The sequence below is a fragment of the Mixophyes fleayi genome, chromosome 1 (genome assembly GCF_038048845.1).
Source record: "Mixophyes fleayi isolate aMixFle1 chromosome 1, aMixFle1.hap1, whole genome shotgun sequence".
Taxonomy (NCBI): domain Eukaryota; kingdom Metazoa; phylum Chordata; class Amphibia; order Anura; family Limnodynastidae; genus Mixophyes; species Mixophyes fleayi.
Window position 1 is genome coordinate 354,477,339 of NC_134402.1, and position 23,691 is coordinate 354,501,029.

Below are 23,691 nucleotides of genomic sequence, written 5' to 3' on the forward strand. Positions count from 1 at the left end.
TTAGATTGTTTGTCATTTACATTTGGACTATTGCAGGAAAGAAGATTCCCATTGCATTCATAAAGCAGTAAACAATGGACATGGAGATATTTGTATTTAATTACATATATTAATAATACTGACAATACACTATATCTTGTGTAGGTGACACCTCTTTACATTATACTGTGTACGAATAGGGGAATGAGACTTTCACATTTAATACTGACACTTTCTAGTCACATCTATGCGCTCTAGTTGGGCATAAGTATATGCATTTGTACATCTGACATTTAAATAGAGCAGTGTTGGATGTTTGCGACTCAAAATAGACACATAAGAGTGCAAGTTTGTGAGTGAATTTTTAAGTGTATGTTTTGGACACAAACATCCTTCTGACTCTGAATAAAGCAACCACAAAAATGGGAATGGAAAAAAAACCATACAGTCTGGACACAGACTATTCCTAAAAATGTTATTACTTCTATTGTCATCTATCACAATTTAGTAAATGACAGACTTTTTTTATATGTAGTACGGTTAGTAGGTTCAGTGAATGACAGGAAGCTTGGGCTCTGAACTCCACAAGAAATAAAATTATATGATAATGAACACAACTTTGATATATAAGCTACCTGATGTTATCTTCACAGTATCTAAATATAGCCTCCTTAGTAATGAGTCTGTTGGTTCTCCGCATTTCCTGCAATACAGCAGTCATCCAATCCTCCACACGACCTTCAGCTGCTATAGGCTGGCGGAAAGCCATCACCTCTCCTTCAGCTGAGATCATGCCTGTCGCCATCATTTCCCCAGTATCTCCAGCTTGAAACTTCAGAGATGCAATGTTATCATACATCTGCAATAAGGCAGGTTATGTTTAGAAACTGGTTAACTATAAATGTAATCTCTATTGTAAAAGACATTAATATACCCTTCAAATAAATATTAATCACATACAGTAACACCGTACAGCTCACTGATTATCAAGCTGTCCCTGGAGCCAATGATCTCCATGTAAATATTTCAGGTGATGCCTGCAGATTTAGCATTGTGCAAACTATCCTGATATCCTAAAAGTGCAAGTACACATTTTATTCACGATGACACAAATTTTGCAGATTGCACTGTCATTAGCATCAAAATCCTACAAATTGTGAATGTTTTAATCTACAGTATATTATTGGAAAATTCAAGTTGAGCTATATCATATCACATGGCATATAAGATTACATTTTATAAAACTACTGATCAGTGACATACAATTAAACCTACAAGCAGATTTCCCTTTTCTTTCCAAAAATTTTGATTCATACATTTATATATACACACTATATGGACAAAAGTATTAAGACACTTGACCATTACACCAACAGGTACTGTAATGACATTGTATTCAAATACATATACTTATGGAGTTGGTCCCCTTTTTGCAGCGATAACAGTTTCCACAAGATGTTGGAGTGTTTCTGTAGGAATTTGTGCCCATTCATTCTGTAGAGCATTTATGAGGTCAGGCACTGATCTTGGACGAGTAGGTATAGATCGCAATCTCCGTTCCAGCTCATCCCAAAGGTGTTCGATGGGGTTGAGGTCATGTCTCTGTGTGGGCCAGTCAAGTTCTTCTACACCGAACTCCTCAAGCCATGTCTTTGTAGTCCTTGCTTTGTGCACTGGGGCACAGTCATGTTGGAATAGAAAAGGACCTTCCTCAAACTGTTGCCACAAAATTGGAAGCATAGCATTGTCCAAAATGACTTGGTATGCTGAATCATTAAGATTGCCTTTCACTGGAGATAAGGGGCCTAGCTCAAACCATGAAAAACAGTCCCATACCATTATCCATCCTCCACCAAACGTCACAGTTGGCATAATGCAGTCAGGCAGGTAACATTCTTCTAGGATCCGCCAAACCCAGAATTGCCCATTTTACTATCAAACAGAGAAGCGTGATTCGTCATTTCACAGAACACATTTCCACTGCTCCACAGTCCAGTGTCTGTGTGCTTTACACCACTCCATCCGATGCTTGGTATTTATCTTGCTCGGCAATGGAAACCCATTCCATTAAGCTCCTGTTGCACAGTTTTTATGCTTACATTAATGCCAGTGGAAGGTCGGAACAATTCAGTTATGCAATCAGCAGAGCGTTGGCAACTTTACGCACCATGTGCCTTACCAGTCGTTGACCCGCTCTGTGATTTTATGTGGTCTTTCGTGGCTGAGTTGCTGTTGTTCCTAAACGCTTCCACTTTCTAATAACATCACTTACAGTTGCCACAGCCCCATGTTTGAACTCACTGAGCTCTTCAGAACGACCCATTTTGTATCACAAATGTTTGCAAATGGAGACTGCATGGCTAGGTGCTTGATTTTATACACCTCTGGCAACAGGTCTGATTGAAACACCTAAATTCAATAATTAACAGGTGTGGCCAAATGCTTTTGTCCATATAGTTTATGTATTTAGTTTTCATCGCAGATATAACACAATGTCATTATTGCAGTAATATTACAATTTCTATGTGTAATAAAGAACGCCTGTAATATATGCTGTGTTTAAGTCCTAACATGTGAAAAAATATCACCTTGATGATGTGTTCCTGTACACAAGTGGGATCACTGCTTCCCAATATACTGAGCAGCTCATCATCTGATATAAAGAAGAATCGAGGGAAAGCATTCCTCTTGGAGTCAAGGTAATCATTCAAACTTTTCTGACATTTCTCAAGACTCTCACTTAGGTTTTGTAAATCAAACAGTCGATTTGAGGCTTGACAGCATCGCTTTATAACTGGATCTTTCACAGTTTCTGACATTACCTGTAAAAGAAGTTTAGCAAATTATTTATTTTATATTTCTTCAGTATAATTTACTAAAGTACACAACAGGTGGCTGGACAGTATATTTGTGGTTGTTCCTCTTAAGCAACTTGTACTACATGTGACTCAAGGAAAAACATATCAATGCCACAACTATAATCATAAATTTCAAATGAAATCCAGTTTTGCTAAAAATAAAATAGCTCAACTGTGTATGGTAGAAGAAAGTGTGTGTGCTATACATAGTTTTATTGCTACATTTCTTTACAGCATTTGAGCAAAATTAGGGTTGTGTACTTTTGTGGGTTCTGGGTGTCATTTAGAATTGGATGCATATGCATTCAGAACATAAAGGGAAAAAACGTACTTAAAAAAGAATATTCACATTAATATGTTGAGACGCATATCAAAATGTGTACTTCAGATGTGGCAACTGTGTATGCTTATACCCCACGACAGCCTAGAGATCCCCAGCAATGATGTCAGACTCATTTCTTGCATTAATTGTTGTACTGCATGAAGATTAATACACAGGGCTGCCGTTTGGTGAAGGTAGTGAGGGAAATGCCTGGGGCCACAATTCCCCTACCCCATGGAAAACCTCTAATTTATTTTAATTCTAGTAGCTGATTCCTAAGGGTAGCACTGGGCTAGTTGTGGTCAAAAAATTAAAGGGCATCGGCAGGGCCATCTTTTCCATTGGGCACGATGGGCAGTTGCCTGGGGGCCCCACGGGCAAGGGGGCCCCACAGGCATGGCTCTTAATGAGAATAAATAATCCTGCAAAAGAAAAAAACCTGCAAAAAAACCTACAAGGGTCACTGAGCAAGTACATCTATCTATCTCTATCTCTATATATCTATATCTATATCTGTCTCTGTATACATCTATATATCTATATCTATATCTAGGGGCCCCGGTGAACTGCTTTGCCCGGGTGCCCATAATGTTGTTAAGATGGCCCTGGGCATCGAGAGCTGTCATTACCAAGTAGTAGACAGCTACTGATGCATGACGTTGATTTAGTGGATACAGCAGTACAGGGTGGTAAATTGTGTGCGTTGGACAGTGGTGGGCAAGAGGCTGATATACAGGGCACAAGGGTGCAAATGGTGAATATTTGACTGTATGGTGTGGGCATGGAACGGTTTTACTGGATACAGGCTGTATATGGTGGGCATGTTAGTGTTTGTTATTCACAATATTTTCCCATAATGTCTATACTGAGTTGATTTTTGACTAACAGTTTAATTCTGTATATATGGGCATGAAAGTATATATGTACAATAAAAACAATAGCGGGGCCTCTCGTCTTTGCTCTGAGCCCCTCTTGTCTAAACCATCCCGCTCTTTGCCATAATGAGGATATGGTGCAGAGACTAGGACAATGGTAAGTAAGCATATTTTCTATCAGATTAACAGAAGTTGGGAACATTCCTGCAACAAGAATATTATTGTACATCAATTTACATTAGAGAAAGGCAAATGGTATAATTAGTGTACCGCTAATATAAATATAGTGTTGAAAAGTATTAGTAAATGTATAAATATCCCATGTATCCCTATTACTACAAGAGAAAATAATACTTGCCCTTTTAAATATTTTATCAATGTTGTCAAACTTTTTTGCCTCATCGGGTAACTGAGATCTGATATCTCCTCCAATAAAAATGCTCTCCAAATACATCCATTTTCGTTGCACAACCATCCACACCTGTAAACCGGACAACAAAGTGCTAGTAAGACTTATGCACAAAAGTAAAGTGATAAAAATAGAAAAAAAAATATGATTACTGCATTTACTTCAATAACTTCTCCAAATAGAGAGAGCGTTTTTTCCCACTGTTGAACGGTATTTAGGAAAGGTCCAACAAACCGACTGCCAGAGATACTTTGTAGGTTCATAGCATTGTCATCGAGTATTTGCAGAATATCATCGACAGATCCCAATATATTGCCACGGTCTTGAGTGCCCTTTATATATTTCTGTACAGTAAATTTCATATTTTCCCAAGTGTCTATGATTTCTTTAACACCCTGTTTACAGAAATAAGGACAAAGCACATCTAGTTAAACAATTTGAAGAAAAATAGATTTAAAATTATAATTCACATTCCTAGTTCAGGTTTTCATCATTTTCACTGTTAGCACATTAAAATACATTGTTGCAATGTAAACAGAACAGGGTAAGGGTTGTAATACGCAAGTCATTTGGAATGTCTGTAAAAATTAAACAAAATATTAGCTATCATTTCTGTTGGTAAATTTGCTGCACCATCATGTTATCAGTGTAAAGAAGGTACTTCTGACCACAGTAAATAGTCACACAACCATCTCTCTGCTGAGGGCACTTGAATATCTGTCCCTGTGGCATTCATACGTTTTCTAAAATTGTCTGGTAAATATTTATTACCTCTCATCTATTTTTGCTGTAAACTTAACTTGCCTAGTAGTGGAAGTGGTTAAGCTACCAGGGGAGGGGGAGGGGGGAATTTGGCTTCAGAAGAAATGATTTAACAGCAAGTTAATAAAATCACTTTATTTTATCATTTCTAATGAATCATATGGGGAAAATGGATAAAGAATGCACTTGACTATGATTCTGATGTTTCTTTTAAGTAGAGCAACCCCATAAATATATCCCTAAATTTATTCTGTGGGTTCTAACATTGATACTGAACATGTGTGCTTTACAATAATCGTAGTTGGTTTACAAGGCCATAATAAACTGAATCATGAATGTTTGTGTCCATGTTTTTTGCCCTTTCTTATTTTTATTGTACTCATTAATTTATTTATTTTTAGTATAAGAGTAGTATGCCTTAACATGAGCTTAGATGTCAGTGTCATTTAAGTTTATGTTACGTTTATGTTAGAGCATGTTAAAACATTAGAGGCACTGTGGGGAGAGCCAATTTAGGTCTTACAAGACCATTAATGTATTTGAATGTTTCTTTCATAACAATGCTCTCCCTTCTATCATCTTAACTTTACATGTAAAGATTGTGCCCAAGTACCCATGTGTTAAAAAACCTGACCTATGTACCTTACCTTCTCTATGCTAAGTTCCTTAGCTGCTGAACCTACAATCTCACTGATGACATCTGCATACTTGTGTAACTCCATGGCAAACATGTTTTCCAAGGTGAAAGTATCGGGGTTCATTTCAAAACTTGTCCCTGTTTTGGCCATTAAGTCTTTCCAATGCCTGCAAGACAAAAAAGTTATTTTGAAGAGTTAAGTAATGTCATGAAGTCTGTTCGCTCAGTACAAGAAGATAGACATACTAATGGGAAATAGGTGGTCTTTAATAAAAAGCCTAAAGACTAGTGAAAGCAAACATTTTTGGATTGGATTGTCTGTCAATTGGATTGTCTGTCTTTTAGATTTGATCCTGGGAAGAAATTCAGCGTTTAGGTCTAATTTTCTGCTGGACTGAGCATCCTGCTGGTACATCTGCAGCTCAGAAGAACATCATGGAACTTGGATTCTGCAAGTCAGGATATCCAGGTGACTGAAGCTCCTTAAGCTAGTGGGGTAAGGGGCAGATAACATTGTAAACCTGCCTGCATCTATTTGCTGTTTGTATATAGTATTCTAGTTGCTGTTTTTATTAAAATAAATGTACAGTTGTACTTTTCTAACTGCATTTGCCTGAGTCACTATAAGAACCCTAGAAGGTAGTGTGTAGGCTTCCCTGGCACAGTAAGGCACCCCTGGGTGGCCAGTCAGCGCAAAATTGCTATAATTGGGCCAGATAACCCCGGTATCTTCACAAGCAACTTGGGTCAGTTCTTTGCCACAATTGCTACCTACCTTTTGTAAATGTCAATCTATGGTCCCATCAATAATCCCCAACTTTTCTGCATGTCATGGTGTTCAGGAAATTCTAAAGCATCCTTCTCAATAGATATGTCGCATTTGCTAATGATTGTATTGTTTACATTAATAAACGTCTAGCCAATTATAAAGTGCAACTTTATACAAGCAATGCTGCATGAATAATAATCATATACAAATACATACACACTGTACTATTGTAACATTAAAGCTTAAATATAGGTTCAAACCTGTCCCTCAGTGCTTCATTCTTTAGATCAAGAAGTAAAGGAATAGAGTCTTTAAACTCTTTCATTTTGGATTCTAGATAAAAGGCCACTGGCAGACTGCGGATTTCTTTTGGGAGCTTTCTGAATGTCTTGAGAAAGCCATCGATTCCGTCTTGGAGAATCTGAACATTTAAATTTGCCCAGAGTGTCTGTGACCATTCTTCTTTGGCAAGCTAAGGGAAAAGTAACAAATACTTTAGTTACTTCAGGGAAAGATATAACTCATAAAGAAGTTGTAGGTCATCAACTTCATTTCCTATACCACTATCTAGTTTTCATTTCAGCACATATAAAAACTTTCAAATATATGTTGGATTTCAGGTTATAACCGATATATATTTAATAATGCAATGTACCATTGTACAGTAGCTAACTATATTTAATTTTATTTTGTCTTTCTTTAAAATTAATAAAGGAAAGTTAAAAATTTTTTTTACCATGGACAAAGAATAACATAAGACAGAGTTGCTGTTCATACTAACAAACCTTTTGCGCACTGTAGATATCATATACTTGTCGCAAACCCTTCATTTCCTTTTGCACTTGTAAGAGTTCAGAATACATGGTTATAGGTAGATCAAAAAGTTTTTCAGCATTGGCCAACTCCTGGCGGTTCTTTTCATATATTAACAGTTCTTTTTCATATAAAGCAAGGATCTGCAAACCTGTAAGCATCCATATAACACAGTTTATTTATTTGTCTAATTAGCAGAAATGTCCCTAAAGTTATCAACAAATATGTTTTAAAATTACTCAAAGGTGATTCCATTTAATCTTACCCAGCACATTTTCTATTAATTATTTATAATATTTAGTAATTTTGGGGTCTATGTATTAATGCAAATAAGTAGGAAATAGCAGTGCATTTCTACTCTCTCCTCCATATTTGCATCCGGACACGCGCTTTTTCAGAGGAGGAGTCGGGATGGAGGAAGGGTGGTAATGAGATTAATCATTACCATGCAGTGTGTTGTGCCAGTCTGTCCTCTCCTCCCTGTGCCAAAATACTCTGTCAGCTCTAAGGTGATGGAGGTCACCTCTGTTTCGTTTTTAGTAATTATATGTTAGAACTAAACATTAAAAACGGAGCACAGTTTATTATATGGTTTGGTATGGCTTCAATATAAAAAGGTCCATCTAATAATCCAAATTTCTAGTAAATTAATTGTAATGTCTACTAGCTTTAAGAGGCACAGATGACTCTTTTAATGATAGTGATTTCCCCTCTTTGCCCCCTTCCTAAAGACTCATGTAACAGTTGTAGACATTGACTTCTCACCAGCTTCACTCTCCTAATGTAGGTCAACCTGCCGTATAGGCTGCGTGATAACTCTGCGTATATAACACACTGGTAATCATGTAATAATATCTGGTGCTTCTCTGTAAAGGTAACATGTGGCTTCCTTGTAACATATGAGGCCTTTGTGGTTTTGCCCACTACCTTTCCCGTAATTTCACATTACATAATTTATGGGTTGTATTATATTGTACCTTTGTCTAGATCATCTCCAACAGCGCCAGGTCCTTCTATACGAAATAAGTCTGCAAACTGTGACAACTCTTTCTTATAGGACTCAATTTGATCTTTTGTGATCTATGAAAAGAAGAAAATGTAAAACATACTTTTGTATTTATATTATTCATGTGTATGTATATTATATCTGTTCCTATATATTATTAGAAAATATAGTCTGATAAAATTATATATTAATTTAGTGCTGGAAATATACTTTGTACTATAATCACCTGGGTGAATGTCTTTTTTACTTTTCCAAGACTGCGATCCACCTGCTTTGATTCCTGAAACAGATCTTCCCAGATGTGCGTTATGCTCTCCGCTAAAATTTTCTCTTCTTCTTCAAACTAGAGATAAAAGTAACATTGTGGGGATTATAACTTGTGTATTCCAGATGCTGCATAAATACAGTTTGGAATTGTATAATTATAGAAATTCAGTCAGTTACTAATTAATTAATGTCATGTAATGCTGTCCATTACGTGGCGGTAACTGCCATACACTATGGAGCAAGCACAGGAACTGCGGTGACCAGGACAATGGTCAGGTGAGGGCTACTACTGCTGCAGCATCACTCTAGGGGCAAACATGGGTAGTGGAGACCTGTCTAATGGGTGGCTGGGAGGTCCAGCATAGAATTTTAGCTTCTGTTTTAAGTTTGTTAACTCCTAAGTGCACAGTTCCTGCGAGCCAGGTTTATACCCCATGATAGCAGTGTCCCCCAAAAGGAATCAGAGACATGGATTTAATCTCGTCCTTGGCGGGCTTCACCTCACAGGAAAGCTGATCAGAAATGACACACAGCTTCTATCCTCTATTCTTCTCTAAGGAAAGTAATGGGGGGAAAAGAGGATTTTTTTACTTGTTAAATCCATATCTCCGATTCCATTTGGGGGACACTGTAGCTAAAATTCTATTTGAATTTTACAGACTAGAATTTCTCTATACTTGCAACATAGTAAGAAAGTCTCCTCCACTGTTTTTGGAAGTAGCGTCATGGAACTTTAGAAGTGGCGGTATGAAATAGGTAATGGGAATGTAAATGAATGTAATTTGATAGTTTTTCAATTAATGTAGGAGAAGTGGTAGTATGGCATACCACCGTACACACCCCCACTTCCACCACTTATTGTTTGTGTATTGTACCAGAATTCTTTTACATCCAGATAGAGCTGTACAATAGCTTCACTTTGAAATATTTTTGTGCAAAACTTTCCTTTCAAAACTAGCCTCATTGGATGCAAAAACATTAAACCAGTAACATTTTGCGAATGCATGGACAGAGAACCAGGTAGCTGACTGCACAGCTGCTCTGCCAAGGCTCCATGCCATGCCACCCAGGAGACACTCGAAATCTGGCAGAATGAGCATTAATATTTTCTAGAATCAGTTTTCCTGAACCAATATATGATTGACATGTAACCAAAGTAATCCATCTGGCATAGGTTCATTTAGAAATTGGCCAACCCATCTTTTGAGCATCATATTGGACTAATAAACTTTCTGTCTTCCTAACAACTGATGTCCTACCTTATTAGAGCTTCAGGGCACAAACTGCATCCAAAAAAAGTGAGGTAACCCTCTTCATCAGAAGAGGAAATGCTCTTTAAAGACGGTATCAAAATTTGATTCAACTGGAAGGCTTAGTAAGCATAACAGTCCTCTTAAAAATGTATTGTAAGGAACTACTCTGATATTTGCATCTCCGACCACTAGAGGTCTCTGTATTTGTAACTTACCCTAGATTTGCTCTTATCCAAGATGGCCAGAATGGCATCAAGGAGAAACCATCTTGGATCTTGTTTCCTGTTTGGGCCTATAATAGGCACTTCCTGGATCAGACATGCTCTTAAGTATTCTGCTTGCGCAGTTCCTGCTACACTTCCTTGCATCAGTGACTACCTGCTTGTGTACCGACCCGGCAAACGTTTGAATACTCGCTGGATATCTACTCGGCTATTGGGCTTCAGATAATACCACCAGTATTGTTACAGGATCCTCAAGCCTTAAAATGGATCCCGCCGAAGATATACCTATTAAGCAGCACGTGGCAAGTTTAACCACCATGCTAATTGAATACCAGGCGGAGCTGAAATTCCTGAAGAACTGTTTTTTGGCTCTCAAATCCAACGTCAAGCAAGAAATTCAAGTTGTCTCACAAAAGGCTTGTAGCGCACATAGTGGTTTCCAGGAATTTCTAATTAGACTGTCTCAACATGAGGAACATATCGCAGAGTTGAAGAACAGGTCACCACAAGTGCCTGTAACATCGCCATCCCCAGCTGCTCTCCCTCTCCCACCAGCTCAGTTTGGAGGGGACCATCAAAAGTTTTGCAGATTTATCAATGCCAGTTGCATTTCCAACTAAATGAGTCCCATTTCCAGTCTGATAAATCAACGGTCTGGTGTTTGCTTTTGCTACTTAAGGACACCGCCCTTGCATGAGCTTATCCCTATATCGAGACTTGTAGCACAATATTAGAGAAATGTGATAACTTCCTTTGACGATCCGAACCGGAAAGATACTGCTGAAAAACATTATTGAAATTATGTCGGTTGTGGAAAATACTGCAGATTTTCGAAGATAGGTCCTTGACACTACTTTGAATTCTGAGGTGCAGCTGTCTACCGTAAGGGACTTTCTGAGACCATTAAAGATGAATTAGTCTGAGCAGAGGCACCAAGTTAACTTGAACTTTTCATCAAACATTGCATTCGCATTGATGCACGATTGATCGAGAGACGACAAGAAAGGAGGGCCTTAGCCTGCACATATTCCAGTTATCGTGAACCAACAACTTCAAACTACTATGGGAATTCTGAGATCAAATCCACTAAGGAATGTGAGTCTGAACCCATGCAACTAGACACATTTCACAAAAGTAGTTTCAATGAGAGAAGGGAACACGACTTCAAGAAAACTTGTGTCTTTATTGTGGAAAACCAGGACATTATGTCTCAAATTGTCCAAGCTTTACTTAGTAAGTCAACAAAATGAGGAGAGGAAGAAAAAGAAAATATGACTGTTTCTTCTTCCTTTTAAATAGAGAAACATCAGCAACCTTAAAATCCTTAAAATTAAGGGCTTGTCTCACAGCCTGCATTAAAAACTCTACTCCCTGTGTTTTGGAAAGGCCTTCCTGTAAATGTAAGGGATCCTCCAAATGTAAATCCTCTTGAAGTTCATCTGCCTATTTCTAACAGGATTTAAGGAGCTCTGGCTAATAGTCTATTGGGGTGAAAGGACTGAGTCATCATCATCAGCTATTTATATAGCACCACTACTTCCGAAGTGCTGTACAGACAGCTCACTTACATCAGTCCCTGTCCCATTGGAGATTACCATCTAAACTTCCTAACATACACACACACAGACAGAGAGATAGACTAGGGTCGATTTGATAGCAGCCAATTAACCTACTACTATGTGTGACAAGATGGACCGCCTATGCCACCCTGTTTGTTGTTGCTGGGAACCAGCTGGGCTTACTTTGCCACCGTTCCCTTTTGTTATCCCAAATGCGCCCTCTCATCACATAAGGAGGGGCTTACAAATGCTGCCACCACTGAACTCCTTTACTGGCATCCAGAACTGGGTTTCTTCTGGATAACTGATGCTGCGAGTGTACCCCGTTACTGGTGTACCTGGGCTGGTACTGCTGACCTCTTCCTATAGATCAGGGTTGCTGTGGATGGATTCCCCTGGCCTATCACACTGGCCAGAGCTGCTGGGTGGCGGGCAGAGCAGTGGTACTGGATGCTGGGTCCAAACCTCCGAAACAGCCGGAAACAGATTAGATTTTGGGTCTAATCTGTAGGTCACAGGAATAGAGAAGTTTCCAAGCAGGTCTTTGAAGCAAGTGATGTTAATTTGCTCACCCTGGTTGAAGGTACCGGGTAGCAGGTCAGATGGAACGAGAAGAATAATTTTCAATACATATCAGTGTTTTTTATACAGAATTTAACACAGCCTCACTGTGTAAGCCAGCCCACTGAAGTCTGAGCTAATTTTAGAACCAGGATACAATTTGTTTACCCAAACATGGATTTACATGCAATGCAAAGCTAACAATATTTACACTTATCTGTGATATCCTAAAACTTGCTGTGATTTCGTACATCTTATGTTGGACACATGAAATTTAACAAAAGCCTAATTAAACCTTCCTGTGCATTCAGGTGTTAGACCCTAACACATCAAAAGGTCTAAATAACATGAGATTAACATGGGTCCTTTCTTCAGAAAGTCGCAGATTACACATTTCCAAAGAAAGGTAAAAAACCCCAAACAAGTCATTTCCCTACATCACGATACACAAAAGACTTCCTCTACAAAGGCTTATTGTATCAGATATATACCTCAAAAATCATGCATCTCCTCTAGCAAAGAAAAAACAAACACCTTTCTTCCCCTGGTCGCAGAAATAAAGATATCTCTTTTACCCAAATAATTTTACAGGCATATACAGTGTGGTCCTCAGCCTCACATGCTGCACATGTGTGTCTGAGGCACGTGTCCACTTAGCCATTTAGCCTGACACTTGGAAGAAATACAGTACCTCCACCAGACTTAGCTCTGGAAATGTTCCCCTTACGTTAAAAGCTCTGTAGTTCACAATCTAGCAAAAATATTATATATATATATATATATATATATATATATATATATATATATATATATATGATATCTCTTACTATCTGCTCCAATGCAGAAAAGAGAAAGATAGCCCTATTTTTCAACACTTTCTTATTTTAGGGGACCTAGAAGAAGAGGCTCTGCTGATCTCTCTAGGGCAGTGTTTCCCGAACACGGTTCTCAAGTACCCCTAACAGTGCAGGTTTTCCAGGTCACAAGTGAAATAATTAGTACCTCCTGTGGATCTTTCAAAATATGTCAGTCAGTAATGAATACACCTGTGCTCCAGCAAGGAGATATGGAAAACATGTACTGTTAGGGGTCTCTGAGGACTGGGTTTGGGGAACAACTGCCCTAGAGTACAGTCCAGACATAGCCACTGTCCAAAGAAAAAAAAAAAATCACACGTCCTGTCCCTAGTGAGTAAACCGCAAAGATACCTGTCCCCACGTTTCGGACTTTCCGGAGCTCCCGTACTCATACGGGCAGGCTCTGGTATTTACTGACCATTTTACAGACATCTCTATACCTTGAAGTGGAAAGTGATTAAATTCAGTGATGTCGCGTCTCTATTTGCTTAAGCTGCACTCCGATCGCAGTCTGGGGCCTCCTGAGATGCACTGGAAGGCACTAATGGCACAGGGAACTCCCGGTTACTACCTATGTTGAAAGTGACTGGGGTCCTTTACCAGGTGTGTTCCCTGACTCCTGTGACTGTAGATGTGCCAAATCGGCACTCGCTCAACAGAGTGTGCTCAAAGTTACATTGAACTACTGCATCAACGGTAAAGGGGTTAAAATCATACCAAGTAAAAATAAAGAAATCTCTATACTTGCAAGAAATACTGATGCCCTAGTCATCACTGTGCAGAAAAGTGTCCATACTCCTTAGGTACATAGTTTAAACTACCCTTTATATCCCCATGCAGGGACGCACTTAGGGGGTTTCCAGTTACCAAGAAACCCAGTTTTCTATCATGAAACCTCCCAGTTAGTAGGTATATTAAATTGACTACAACACATTGTCTACAGCCTAGGACACATTTCTATGAGCATCTGCATCATGAACATTGGCCTCAACAAAATGGCCACCATTGCTTTTATCACTAGTGTATTATTTTTACAGTTTAGCATTTAGTTCTCTAGTGTTTGTCTGACATAAAAAATACAGAAGGTAAATAACCTGATATTATCTGCAGTCTGAAGTACAGCAGAAAATTGGGTATAGTTACTAACTGGGTAAGTAACTATAAAACTAATCTTAATTGTTTTATTTTAATTGGGTATGAATGGAGATAAATATTAGTTTTGTACATTAATGTACAGCTTACTTTGTCTCATTTTTTATGTAACATTTTATTACATTTATGTACATTTTACTGTTCTAATTCTAGTTTTCATATCTGAATACAGCACTACTGCCTAATTTCTGTTTTGCATGCCATTTCGAATTGCTTTTCTATGCTGAATATGTGGACACTGCACTGTACCATATCTATTTATGTCACTTCCATGCTATACATGTATACACTGCACAGTACCACTTCTCTTCATGTCATTCTCATGCTGTACATTTGGGAAAATCTCCCCTGCCCTTATAACCGCCAAAAGTCTCTGAAGCCCATCGTAGGCCATGTTTTTTTGTTTGTTTGTTTGTTTTTAAATTAAAATTAAACTTAAAAAATTAAAATAAGTTAGAATTACCGGGGTTTCACAAAAATTACATGATCAGTTTCAAATTAACTGAAAACTGGGAATAAAACAAGCAAGTAGAAACAGTGGAGCAAGCGCCTCTCAGTAGCTGATTCTGAACCAGTTGTTATTAGATTAAGGTCTTATGCTCTGTGGCTCAACCAAACTTCTTATTTACAGTTAAACATTTTCACTACAAAGAGAGTCTGTTGCCGGTTTATTGCAGCAAGTTTGTTATTGTTTTGTGTTGTTTTTGGTTTTTTTACAAAATCAAACATTTGGAAAATAGCCTATAAAAATCCTGCGTTTGCCCCTGTCATGGTCACAGTATAGACCAATTGGAAGAATGAGAATTAAACTGAATAACATTTAAAAATTACTGTAGCCATTCCTCACACTGCACCAAGCATTACCCTTCTCATCAAATTGCTTAGCAGTGCTCCTCAAAGTGCCTGTAGGAGAGGACACTTGGTGATCACTTCTTGTATTGCATTATAAAAGAAGAAACAGCAGTCAAGTAATTGTTTTTTCATTTTGGTTTTCAGAAATTTCTGGATAATAGGCTTCCGGATAAGAGATCCTGCACTGATTTAAATAAATATTTTGCATATTTTGACAGTGAAGTACTTGATGTAAAAAATTAATTCAACATGTGCTAAACTTAACAAAAATGTAATAAGATAATAGTTTGCTAAACTACAACATTGCACTTGCTATATTACTATGCTGTACTGAGTGTCAGTCATATTCTTGTAGCCTTCACTCACCTCAATGTTATACATTGTCAGAGTTCGGTATCTCTCCTGGATATCCTGAATTCGCATTTCAACCATTAGAGACATATCTCTAATGTCTGCAATGGTGGCAAGTACAAATTTGAGATCTTCAAGTGTGTCTGGAGTTCGCATTAGATTTATAGACAGCTTCTAGAATACAGAAACGCTTCAAATGTTAGCTATGAAATATAAAACAAACTGAAACATAAAAAATGTCCAAAGTATATTTTATCTGCACCTCACTTTTGTTTTAGAAATTCAGTTTATATAAAGGTTTAAACAAGTCACTGGTACACAATAGTAAACAAAAAGTACACAACCGGAGGTTTAAAATACAGCATTTTCACTTTCAGCAATTTGAAGTGACATAATTTCCTTATATTCCCAAAATTAAACTGCTTAAAACAACACTTTTAGTTTTTGATTTTTTAATTTCACCAGTTAAGCAACAATTTTCAAAACAATCATTAGCAATAAATCAAATCTGTGTGTAGTTCACGTATAGGATTATTTAATCACACTCTTAATTGTCCTTGAATTCAAACCTTATTTAAAGAAGAACTCTGCCCAAAATGTAACATTTACTTTCTGTAGAGTACATTAAGTAAACCTAAAAAAAAAAAGTTTTAAATTTACTCAAGGTGGACCATTCTCCTAAACTCTCGGGTCTCTGCAGCTTTCAACAGTATAGTGCCAGTCACCTACTTACTACCTATTCTGGTTTGACTGTTATCCAGTGTAAACTTCCCTTTCACAAACGTTCACAAGAGTGACATTAACAACACTGCTGCCTGTTTGTATCAGGGCAACATAGGAAGCAAGGGTGAGACCAGTGCTGGACTAATTAAGGCTTCAAAGACCCTGGCAGTCTGGGAGAATGGTGCAACCCCAGGTAAGTACAACTCTGTATTTAATGTTAACCTCATGAACTATCTTCAGAGCTAAATATTTTGGATGGAATTAATCTTCAAAATAAGATGTGTTAAAAGAGATTTAAGATCATAGTTAACAGTTGAAAAAACAGTTAGGTGAATGTGATCAGAAATATATACAAATTGAATAACTATTTAGGGTAATATTTGAGTAAAAAAATATTTGCACATAAGTGATTACACAATATTATTACTTGCATGCTCACAATTTGGAAAACTTCAATTAAGTAATAAATTGAGGGTTAGAAGCAGAAAGTAAACCCATCTTGCAAATAATCCCACATATGTTATTTCATTTAAACTGGGAATATGCTTGTCTAAACCAGTGTATACTATAGGATTCAATATCAAATGATAATCTTGGGGGTGTCTTTAAAATACAGGACTTTTTAATACATGTAACAGTAAATGTCTTTAGTCGACTTCCAGAATGTTCTTGAAAATATAATTACTTACAGTATATACATTATTTAACCTATCACAGAGGGTCTCATGGAGAAGAGAATATCTGCACATACCTCCAGTTCATCCCGGAGACTGTAGAGCTCCTCGCGGGCGGAGTCATTCAGCAGGTGTCCAAGGGAGTTAACCCATGCCCTTGCATTCTCCTGCACTGTGTAGGCTAAAGGTCCCAGATACAGCCTAATACATTGTTCATCTTTAATTAAAGGCTGTTGTGTAACCTCTTGAGCTAGCCTACTGTAAAACTGCAACTTCTCATCATATGTGACACAGGATGGCTTTCTAGCAGCAAACTTCTCCAAAACAATGGCTTTATCCAATTTCCATAGAGGCCTGTATCTCTTCCACCTATTCAGGTATTTCATGAGAGAAGTGAGAATCTTGTGCATGTTCTGGTTGATAGTTACAGCCTGTTCTGTGATTTGAGGGTTCTGATAAATTTCACTATAGAAATTGTAAATAACAGGTTCACCTTCCTCTGTTTTTTGAGGGGGGCAGAGAATGCAAGTTCCATGCATCCAACGTCCAAAACTCTGAAAGTAGACAGTATTGGTCACAGCATTGTCATTCATCACAAAATACACTCCAGCTGTTACGTGAAAATCTGAGCAACATATACGCTAACAGGTATTTTATATAAGGTTGATATGTAATATGAGTAACAATTAGGGATGTGCACCGGTCACTTTTCGTGTTTTGGGTTTTGGGTTCTGATTACCTTAAGGTTTTGGGTTCTAATGGGTTTTGCCAAAACACCCCCCCTCAAGGTTTTGGGTTCTGATTTTTTTTTTTTAAAAAGCATAAAAACTGCTAAAATCCTGCTTTTTGGTTTGTTTTCACTCCTACGCTATTATTAACCTCAATAACATTAATTTTCACTCATTTCCAGTCTATTCTGAACACCTCACACCTCACAATATTGTTTTTAGGCCAAAAGGTTGCACCGAGGTAGCTAGATGACTAAGCTAAGCGACACAAGTGGGCGGCCCAAACACGTGGCCCATCTAGGAGTGGCACTGCAGTGGCAGACAGGATGGCAATTTTAAAAACTAGGCCCCAAAGAGCACATAATGGCAAAAAAAGACGTGCCCTCCCACCCACCCTTATGTTGGTGAAATAGGACATACGCACTTTAACAAACCAATCATTTCAGCGACAGGGCCTACCAAACTACTGTGGCTGAAATGATTGGTTTGTTTGGGCCCCCACACAAAAAAAGCTATTCATCTCTCCCTGTACAAAGTAAACTGGCTCTACTGAGGCAAGATGTGATCCTCATCCTCTGATTCCTCGCCCCCTTCAGTGTGTACTTCCTCATCCTCACACATTATCAATTCGTCCCCGCTGGACTCCACAATCACAGGTCCCTCTGTAGTCTCTGGAGGCCATTGCTGGTCTTCATTGAAGAATTGATAATTCATTTTGATGAACATCATCTTCTCAACATTTTGCGGAAGCAACCTCCTTCGCCGCTCACTGACCAGGTTCCCCGCTGCACTAAAAACTCTTTCGGAGTACACACTGGAGGGGGGACAACTCAGGTAAAATAGAGCCAGTTTGTACAGGGGCTTCCAAACTGCCTTTTTTTCCTGCCAGTACAAGTAATGACTGTCTGACATGTCTACTTGGATGGTGTCAGCAAAGTAATCCTCCACCATTTTTTCAATGGTGACAGTATCCAATGCAGCGACAGTAGACATGTCAGCAATTGTTGGCAGGTGCTTCAGTCCGGAGCAGATGTTCTCTGCATCCCCGGTCGTTTAAGAAATCTCAGCTGTTTCCTCGCAGCCACAGGTGTGGAAGAAAATGAAGGAGGAGCTGTTGGCATGTCACGGTCCTCTTCAGATGACAATCTCCTGATCAGCAGGTCTTTGCACCGCTGTAGACTTGTGTCCGCCGGAAACAGAGACACAACATACGCTTTAAACCGAGGATCGAGCACGGTGGCCAGAATGTATTCCTCTGACTTTAAAATAGTGACCACCCTCGGATCCTGGCAAAGCGTACGAAGGGCTTCATCCACAAGAGCTACATGCTTTGTGGAATTGCAATGCTTTACCAGCTCCTCCCTCACTTTCTCCAGCTGCTTCTGCAACAGCCTGATCAGGGGAATCACCTGACTCAAGCTGGCAGTGTCAGAACTGACTTCTCGTGTGGCAAGTTCAAATGGCTGCAGAACCTTGCACAACACGGAAATCAGTCTTCACTGCGCTTGACTCAGGCGCATCCCCACTCCTTTGCCTATGTCGTAGGTGGCTGTGTAGGCTTGAATGGCCTTTTGCTGCTCCTCCATCCTCTGCAGCATATAGAGGGTGGAGTTCCAGCGCGTCACAACCTCTTGTTTAAGGTGATGGCAGGCTTTTTTGATGGTGCTCCAGTCTTCGGTAGGCAGTGGCAGAATGGCGAAAGTGTCCAGCAATTTTGCGGGCCACCGCAAGCATATCCTGCACACCCCTGTCACTTTTCAGATAATGCTGCACCACCAGATTTATTGTGTGGGCAAAACATGGCACGTGCTGGAAATTGCCCATATGTAATGCCCGCACGTTACTGGCGTTGTCCGACACCACAAATCCCCAGGAGAGTGTAAGTGGGGTAAGCCACTGCGAGATGATTTCCCTCAGTTTCTCTAAGATGTTGTCGGCATTGTGCCTCTTACTGAAACCGGTGATACACAACGTTGCCTGCCTTGGAACGAGCAGGCGTTTCGGAGATGCCGCTACTGATGCTGCTGCTGCTGTTGCTGCGGAAGGCGATGCATCTACCCAGTGGGCTGTCACAGTCATATAGTCCTTAGTTTGCCCTGAACCACTTGTCCACATGTTCGTGGTTAAGTGGACAGTGGTTACAACCGCATTTTTCAGAGCACTGAGGACACTTTTTCGTACTTCTCTGTACATCCCGGGTATCGCCTGCCTAGTGAAGTGGAATCTAGATGTGATTTGGTACCGGGGACACAATACCTCCATCAACCTTCTTAATCCCACTCCACTGATGGCGGACACCGGACGCACGTCTAACACCAACATAGCTGTCAAGGCTGCAGTTATCCGCTTTGCTATAGGGTGACTGCTGTCGTACTTCGTGGTCATGGCAAACGACTGTTGTACGGTCAATTGCTTAGTGAAAGACGTAGCGGTCTTACGACTTCCCCTCTGGGAAGATGACCGACTCCCAGCAGCAACAGCAGCAGCGGCAGTAGTAGGCGTACCGCTGCAGGATCCTCCCTAAGAATCCTGGATTGAAGAGGACTCAGTCATGCCGGTGACATGGCCTGCAGGACTATCTCCCATCCAGATCGAGGAGGAAATTGACGAGGAGGGTGTTGCTGGTGTGGATACAACGGCACCAAGGGATTTAGGTGTCCCTGGACTGCTGACGGTCCTAGCCACAGTTCCTAAACTAAACACAGATTTATGAAGGTTCTTCAGGTGACGTATAAGGGAGGATGTCCCTACGTGGCCAAGATCCTTACCCCTGCTTATTGTAGCTTTACATAAGGTACATATGGCAATACATTTGTTGTCCGGACTGGGATAGAAATAATTCCAGACCGAAGAGGTGGATTTATTGGTCTTCAGGCCAGGCATGACGATGGGCTTTTTCATCCCATGGACAACAACTGTTTCCCCCCCTGGTCCCTCATTTAAGAAAACCACATCAACATCCTCCTCGTCAAGTCCCTCCTCAGCGCCAGCTACATCAATATCCTCCTCCTGGTGTACAACATTGACACCTTCATTATCCAAATCTGTAACTGCACTGTGGGTGATCCTTCCAGCATATGCAGAGGGCGTGCTGCAAATGGTGGAAGGAGCCACCTCTTCCCGTACAGTGATGGGAAGGTCAGGCTTCGCAACCACCAACACCCTTGGACTCGCCTTGGGGATTTGTGATGCCATCTCTTTAGAAGGCAGAGTTGTTTGCTGTGTTTTTGATGACAGCTTAACTCTCTTAAATTTTTTAGAGTGGGGGGCGGAAGAGGGCTTAGATCCTTGGGTGAAGCTGAACCACTAGTCATGAACACGGGCCAGGGCCTAAGCCGTTCCTTGCCACTCCGTGTCGTAAATGGCATATTGGCAAGTTTACGTTTCTCCTCAGATGATTTTAATTTCTTTTTTTTGATCATTTTAGTGAACTTTGGCTTTTTGGATTTTACATGCCCTCTACTATCACATTGGGCATCGGCCTTGGCAGACGACGTTGATGGCATTTCATCGTCTAGGTCATGACTAGTGGCAGCAGCTTCAGCATTATGAGGAAGTGGTTCTTGATCTTTCCCTACTTTATCCTCCAAATTTTTGTACTCCATTATATGCAGCACAAGAGAGCGTACCCCTAAACCACACACACCCGGCAAAGGCTTTAAAAATTATATGCGGAACAGGACAGTACCACTGGACTGGAGTTATACAGCAGTACCAATGGACTTATACTGCAGGATCAGTGAATTTTGTTATATAGCAGTACCACTGGACTTATACTGCAGGATCAGTGAATTTTGTATATAGCAGTACCAATGGACTTATACTGCAGGATCAGTGAATTTTGTTATATAGCAGTACCAATGGACTTATACTGCAGGATCAGTGAATTTTGTTATATAGCAGTACCAATGGACTTATACTGCAGGATCAGTGAATTTTGTTATATAGCAGTACCAATGGACTTATACTGCAGGATCAGTGAACTTTGTTATATAGCAGTACCACTGTACTGGACACTGGACAGCACCACTGGAATTATGGCAGCACCACCACTGGACTGAGCAGGACAGAGCACAGGACAGCACCACTGGACTGAGCAGGACAGAGCACAGGACAGCACCACTGGACTGAGCAGGACAGAGCACAGGACACCACCACTGGACTGAGCAGGACAGAGCACAGGACAGCACCACTGGACTGAGCAGGACAGAGCACAGGACAGCACCACTGGACTGAGCAGGACAGAGCACAGGACAGCACCACTGGACTCAGCAGGACAGAGCACAGGATACCACCACTGAACTGACCAGGACAGAACCACAGGAATGAGCAGGACAGAGGACACCACTAACACACCCTCCTTCTTCCCTGATCAATGCCCGAGTGAAGATGGCGGCGGGCAGTGGGGACTAATATGAATCCGGATCTCGCGAGATCCAAAGGTGGGATTATGAGGTTTTGCCTCGTTTTGAGTTTTGCGATCAGGGGGAATCCCCGAACAGTGCTCGGATTAGGCTCGGATCTGCACTGTTCTGATTTCTGCAATCCGAACCCGCTCATCCCTAGTAACAATCCAGCATTGTAAGACAGAAATGATACTACCAATAACCAACTGCCTGCCACAAGATGGCAGTGCACAGTATATGGCCATATTACAGTACATGGCACTGAAATTGTAATGATATTTTTATTAATATGATTATTATTTTTAATGTTAATATTCTAAACGGTGTGTTTGCTGAGTATTATATATTTTATTAGTATTAATATGCTTATCTACTCAATGGGGGGAATTAAATTCCCCCCGAAGTACCGCCGGGTTAAAACTATTATTGTTATTACGGTATTTTTAACCCTGCTTTCTGCTCGCAGCTCAGGGAGCTGTGAGCAAAAAGCCGGAATTAGAACTACTGTAATAACGGTAATTACACGCACTATTACTGTAATAACGGTAATTACGCGCACTATTACTGTAATAACGGTAATAATTAGCAGACCGGGTTACTTTTAACAGTAACGCGGCCAGTTGAATATCCCCCAATATATTATGTAAGACAACTGACAAGCCAATAAAAATATTCCCTTCAACAGGGAACTGCATAAGCCAAGGTTACCCTGATTATTTGCTATGCCCATAACCATAGGCACTGAAAAGGGGAGGGGGATTTCCAGCAGTTCCAAGGATGTATAAAAAACAATCCTACTGCAGGGAGAAACATGCTCTGCTGCTGCCCACAAACCAGATATTTCCTCCTAAATGTGCTTTCTCTACCCCTTTAATTTCACGTCAATCAATTTGTTTCACTAAATAAAATCTATTTTTTTAATGTGTGAGCACAACTAGGCAACAGCTCTGATCCAACAGAAAATGCTAAAGTATGCACAACTGCAAACACTGCGGACATGGGCCCACGTATGTTTTTGCTTCCCTGTAAAAACTGGTGAATTGGCGTAAAATCAGGTGAGGGACACATAAAAAACAAAACACATTTCCACTGCGGGTCTGCATTTTTGCACTTTCATACTTGACAGAGTAGTGAAGTTGTTTTAATAATAATAAAAAGAAAAACTGTATAAAACTAACATAGAGCTCAGGATAATGCTCCTTTTTCACCCAAAATCATATAACTGTTTTACCTCATTTGAGACCCAAAGGGAAGTAAGGGTTGGATTTTATGGACTTTCCTTTTAACATTATGATGACAACCATGAAAGCAATGTTATGAGAGCAAAGTTATCTAGCTGAATGGACAAATGTATTTGCTGTCCATGTAGCATGAATACAATCTAAATGGCAGGAGTGGATGCCAATGTTTTATTTTCCTATCAAAACTACAATCACTATTACTCTCATGGCAGATCCCCAGCAGTACCTTTGTCGTCTCAAGGCATCCCTTGTAGCACTGAACAATCAATTTGAAAATTTCATTGAAATTAGGATGCAGTATTATTTCTGGAGCAGATAGAATTGTTTCAACTTGAAAGAGAGGAACATCTCCAAGAATAGCAGCGTTGAAAGCCTGAAAATTCCTGTTTGAATTACAATTTAAAAAAAATTTA

At 39.8% G+C, this 23,691-nt stretch overlaps 1 protein-coding gene across 1 annotated transcript in view; it reads right to left on the reverse strand.

Moving 5' to 3' along the window:
* Window positions 1-23,691, reverse strand: part of DNAH10 (dynein axonemal heavy chain 10) — a 145,858-nt gene that overhangs the window by 85,358 nt on the left and 36,809 nt on the right. Inside the window, exons 19-30 of the mRNA XM_075177193.1 lie at window positions 23,505-23,661; window positions 16,981-17,457; window positions 15,522-15,680; window positions 8,657-8,773; window positions 8,402-8,504; window positions 7,397-7,575; window positions 6,872-7,083; window positions 5,853-6,009; window positions 4,605-4,838; window positions 4,393-4,515; window positions 2,568-2,801; window positions 615-838 (exon numbers count right to left, since the gene is read on the reverse strand). Of these exons, the coding sequence (XP_075033294.1) occupies window positions 615-838; window positions 2,568-2,801; window positions 4,393-4,515; window positions 4,605-4,838; window positions 5,853-6,009; window positions 6,872-7,083; window positions 7,397-7,575; window positions 8,402-8,504; window positions 8,657-8,773; window positions 15,522-15,680; window positions 16,981-17,457; window positions 23,505-23,661 (2,376 nt within the window). The remainder of the gene's footprint in view (window positions 1-614; window positions 839-2,567; window positions 2,802-4,392; window positions 4,516-4,604; window positions 4,839-5,852; window positions 6,010-6,871; window positions 7,084-7,396; window positions 7,576-8,401; window positions 8,505-8,656; window positions 8,774-15,521; window positions 15,681-16,980; window positions 17,458-23,504; window positions 23,662-23,691) is intronic.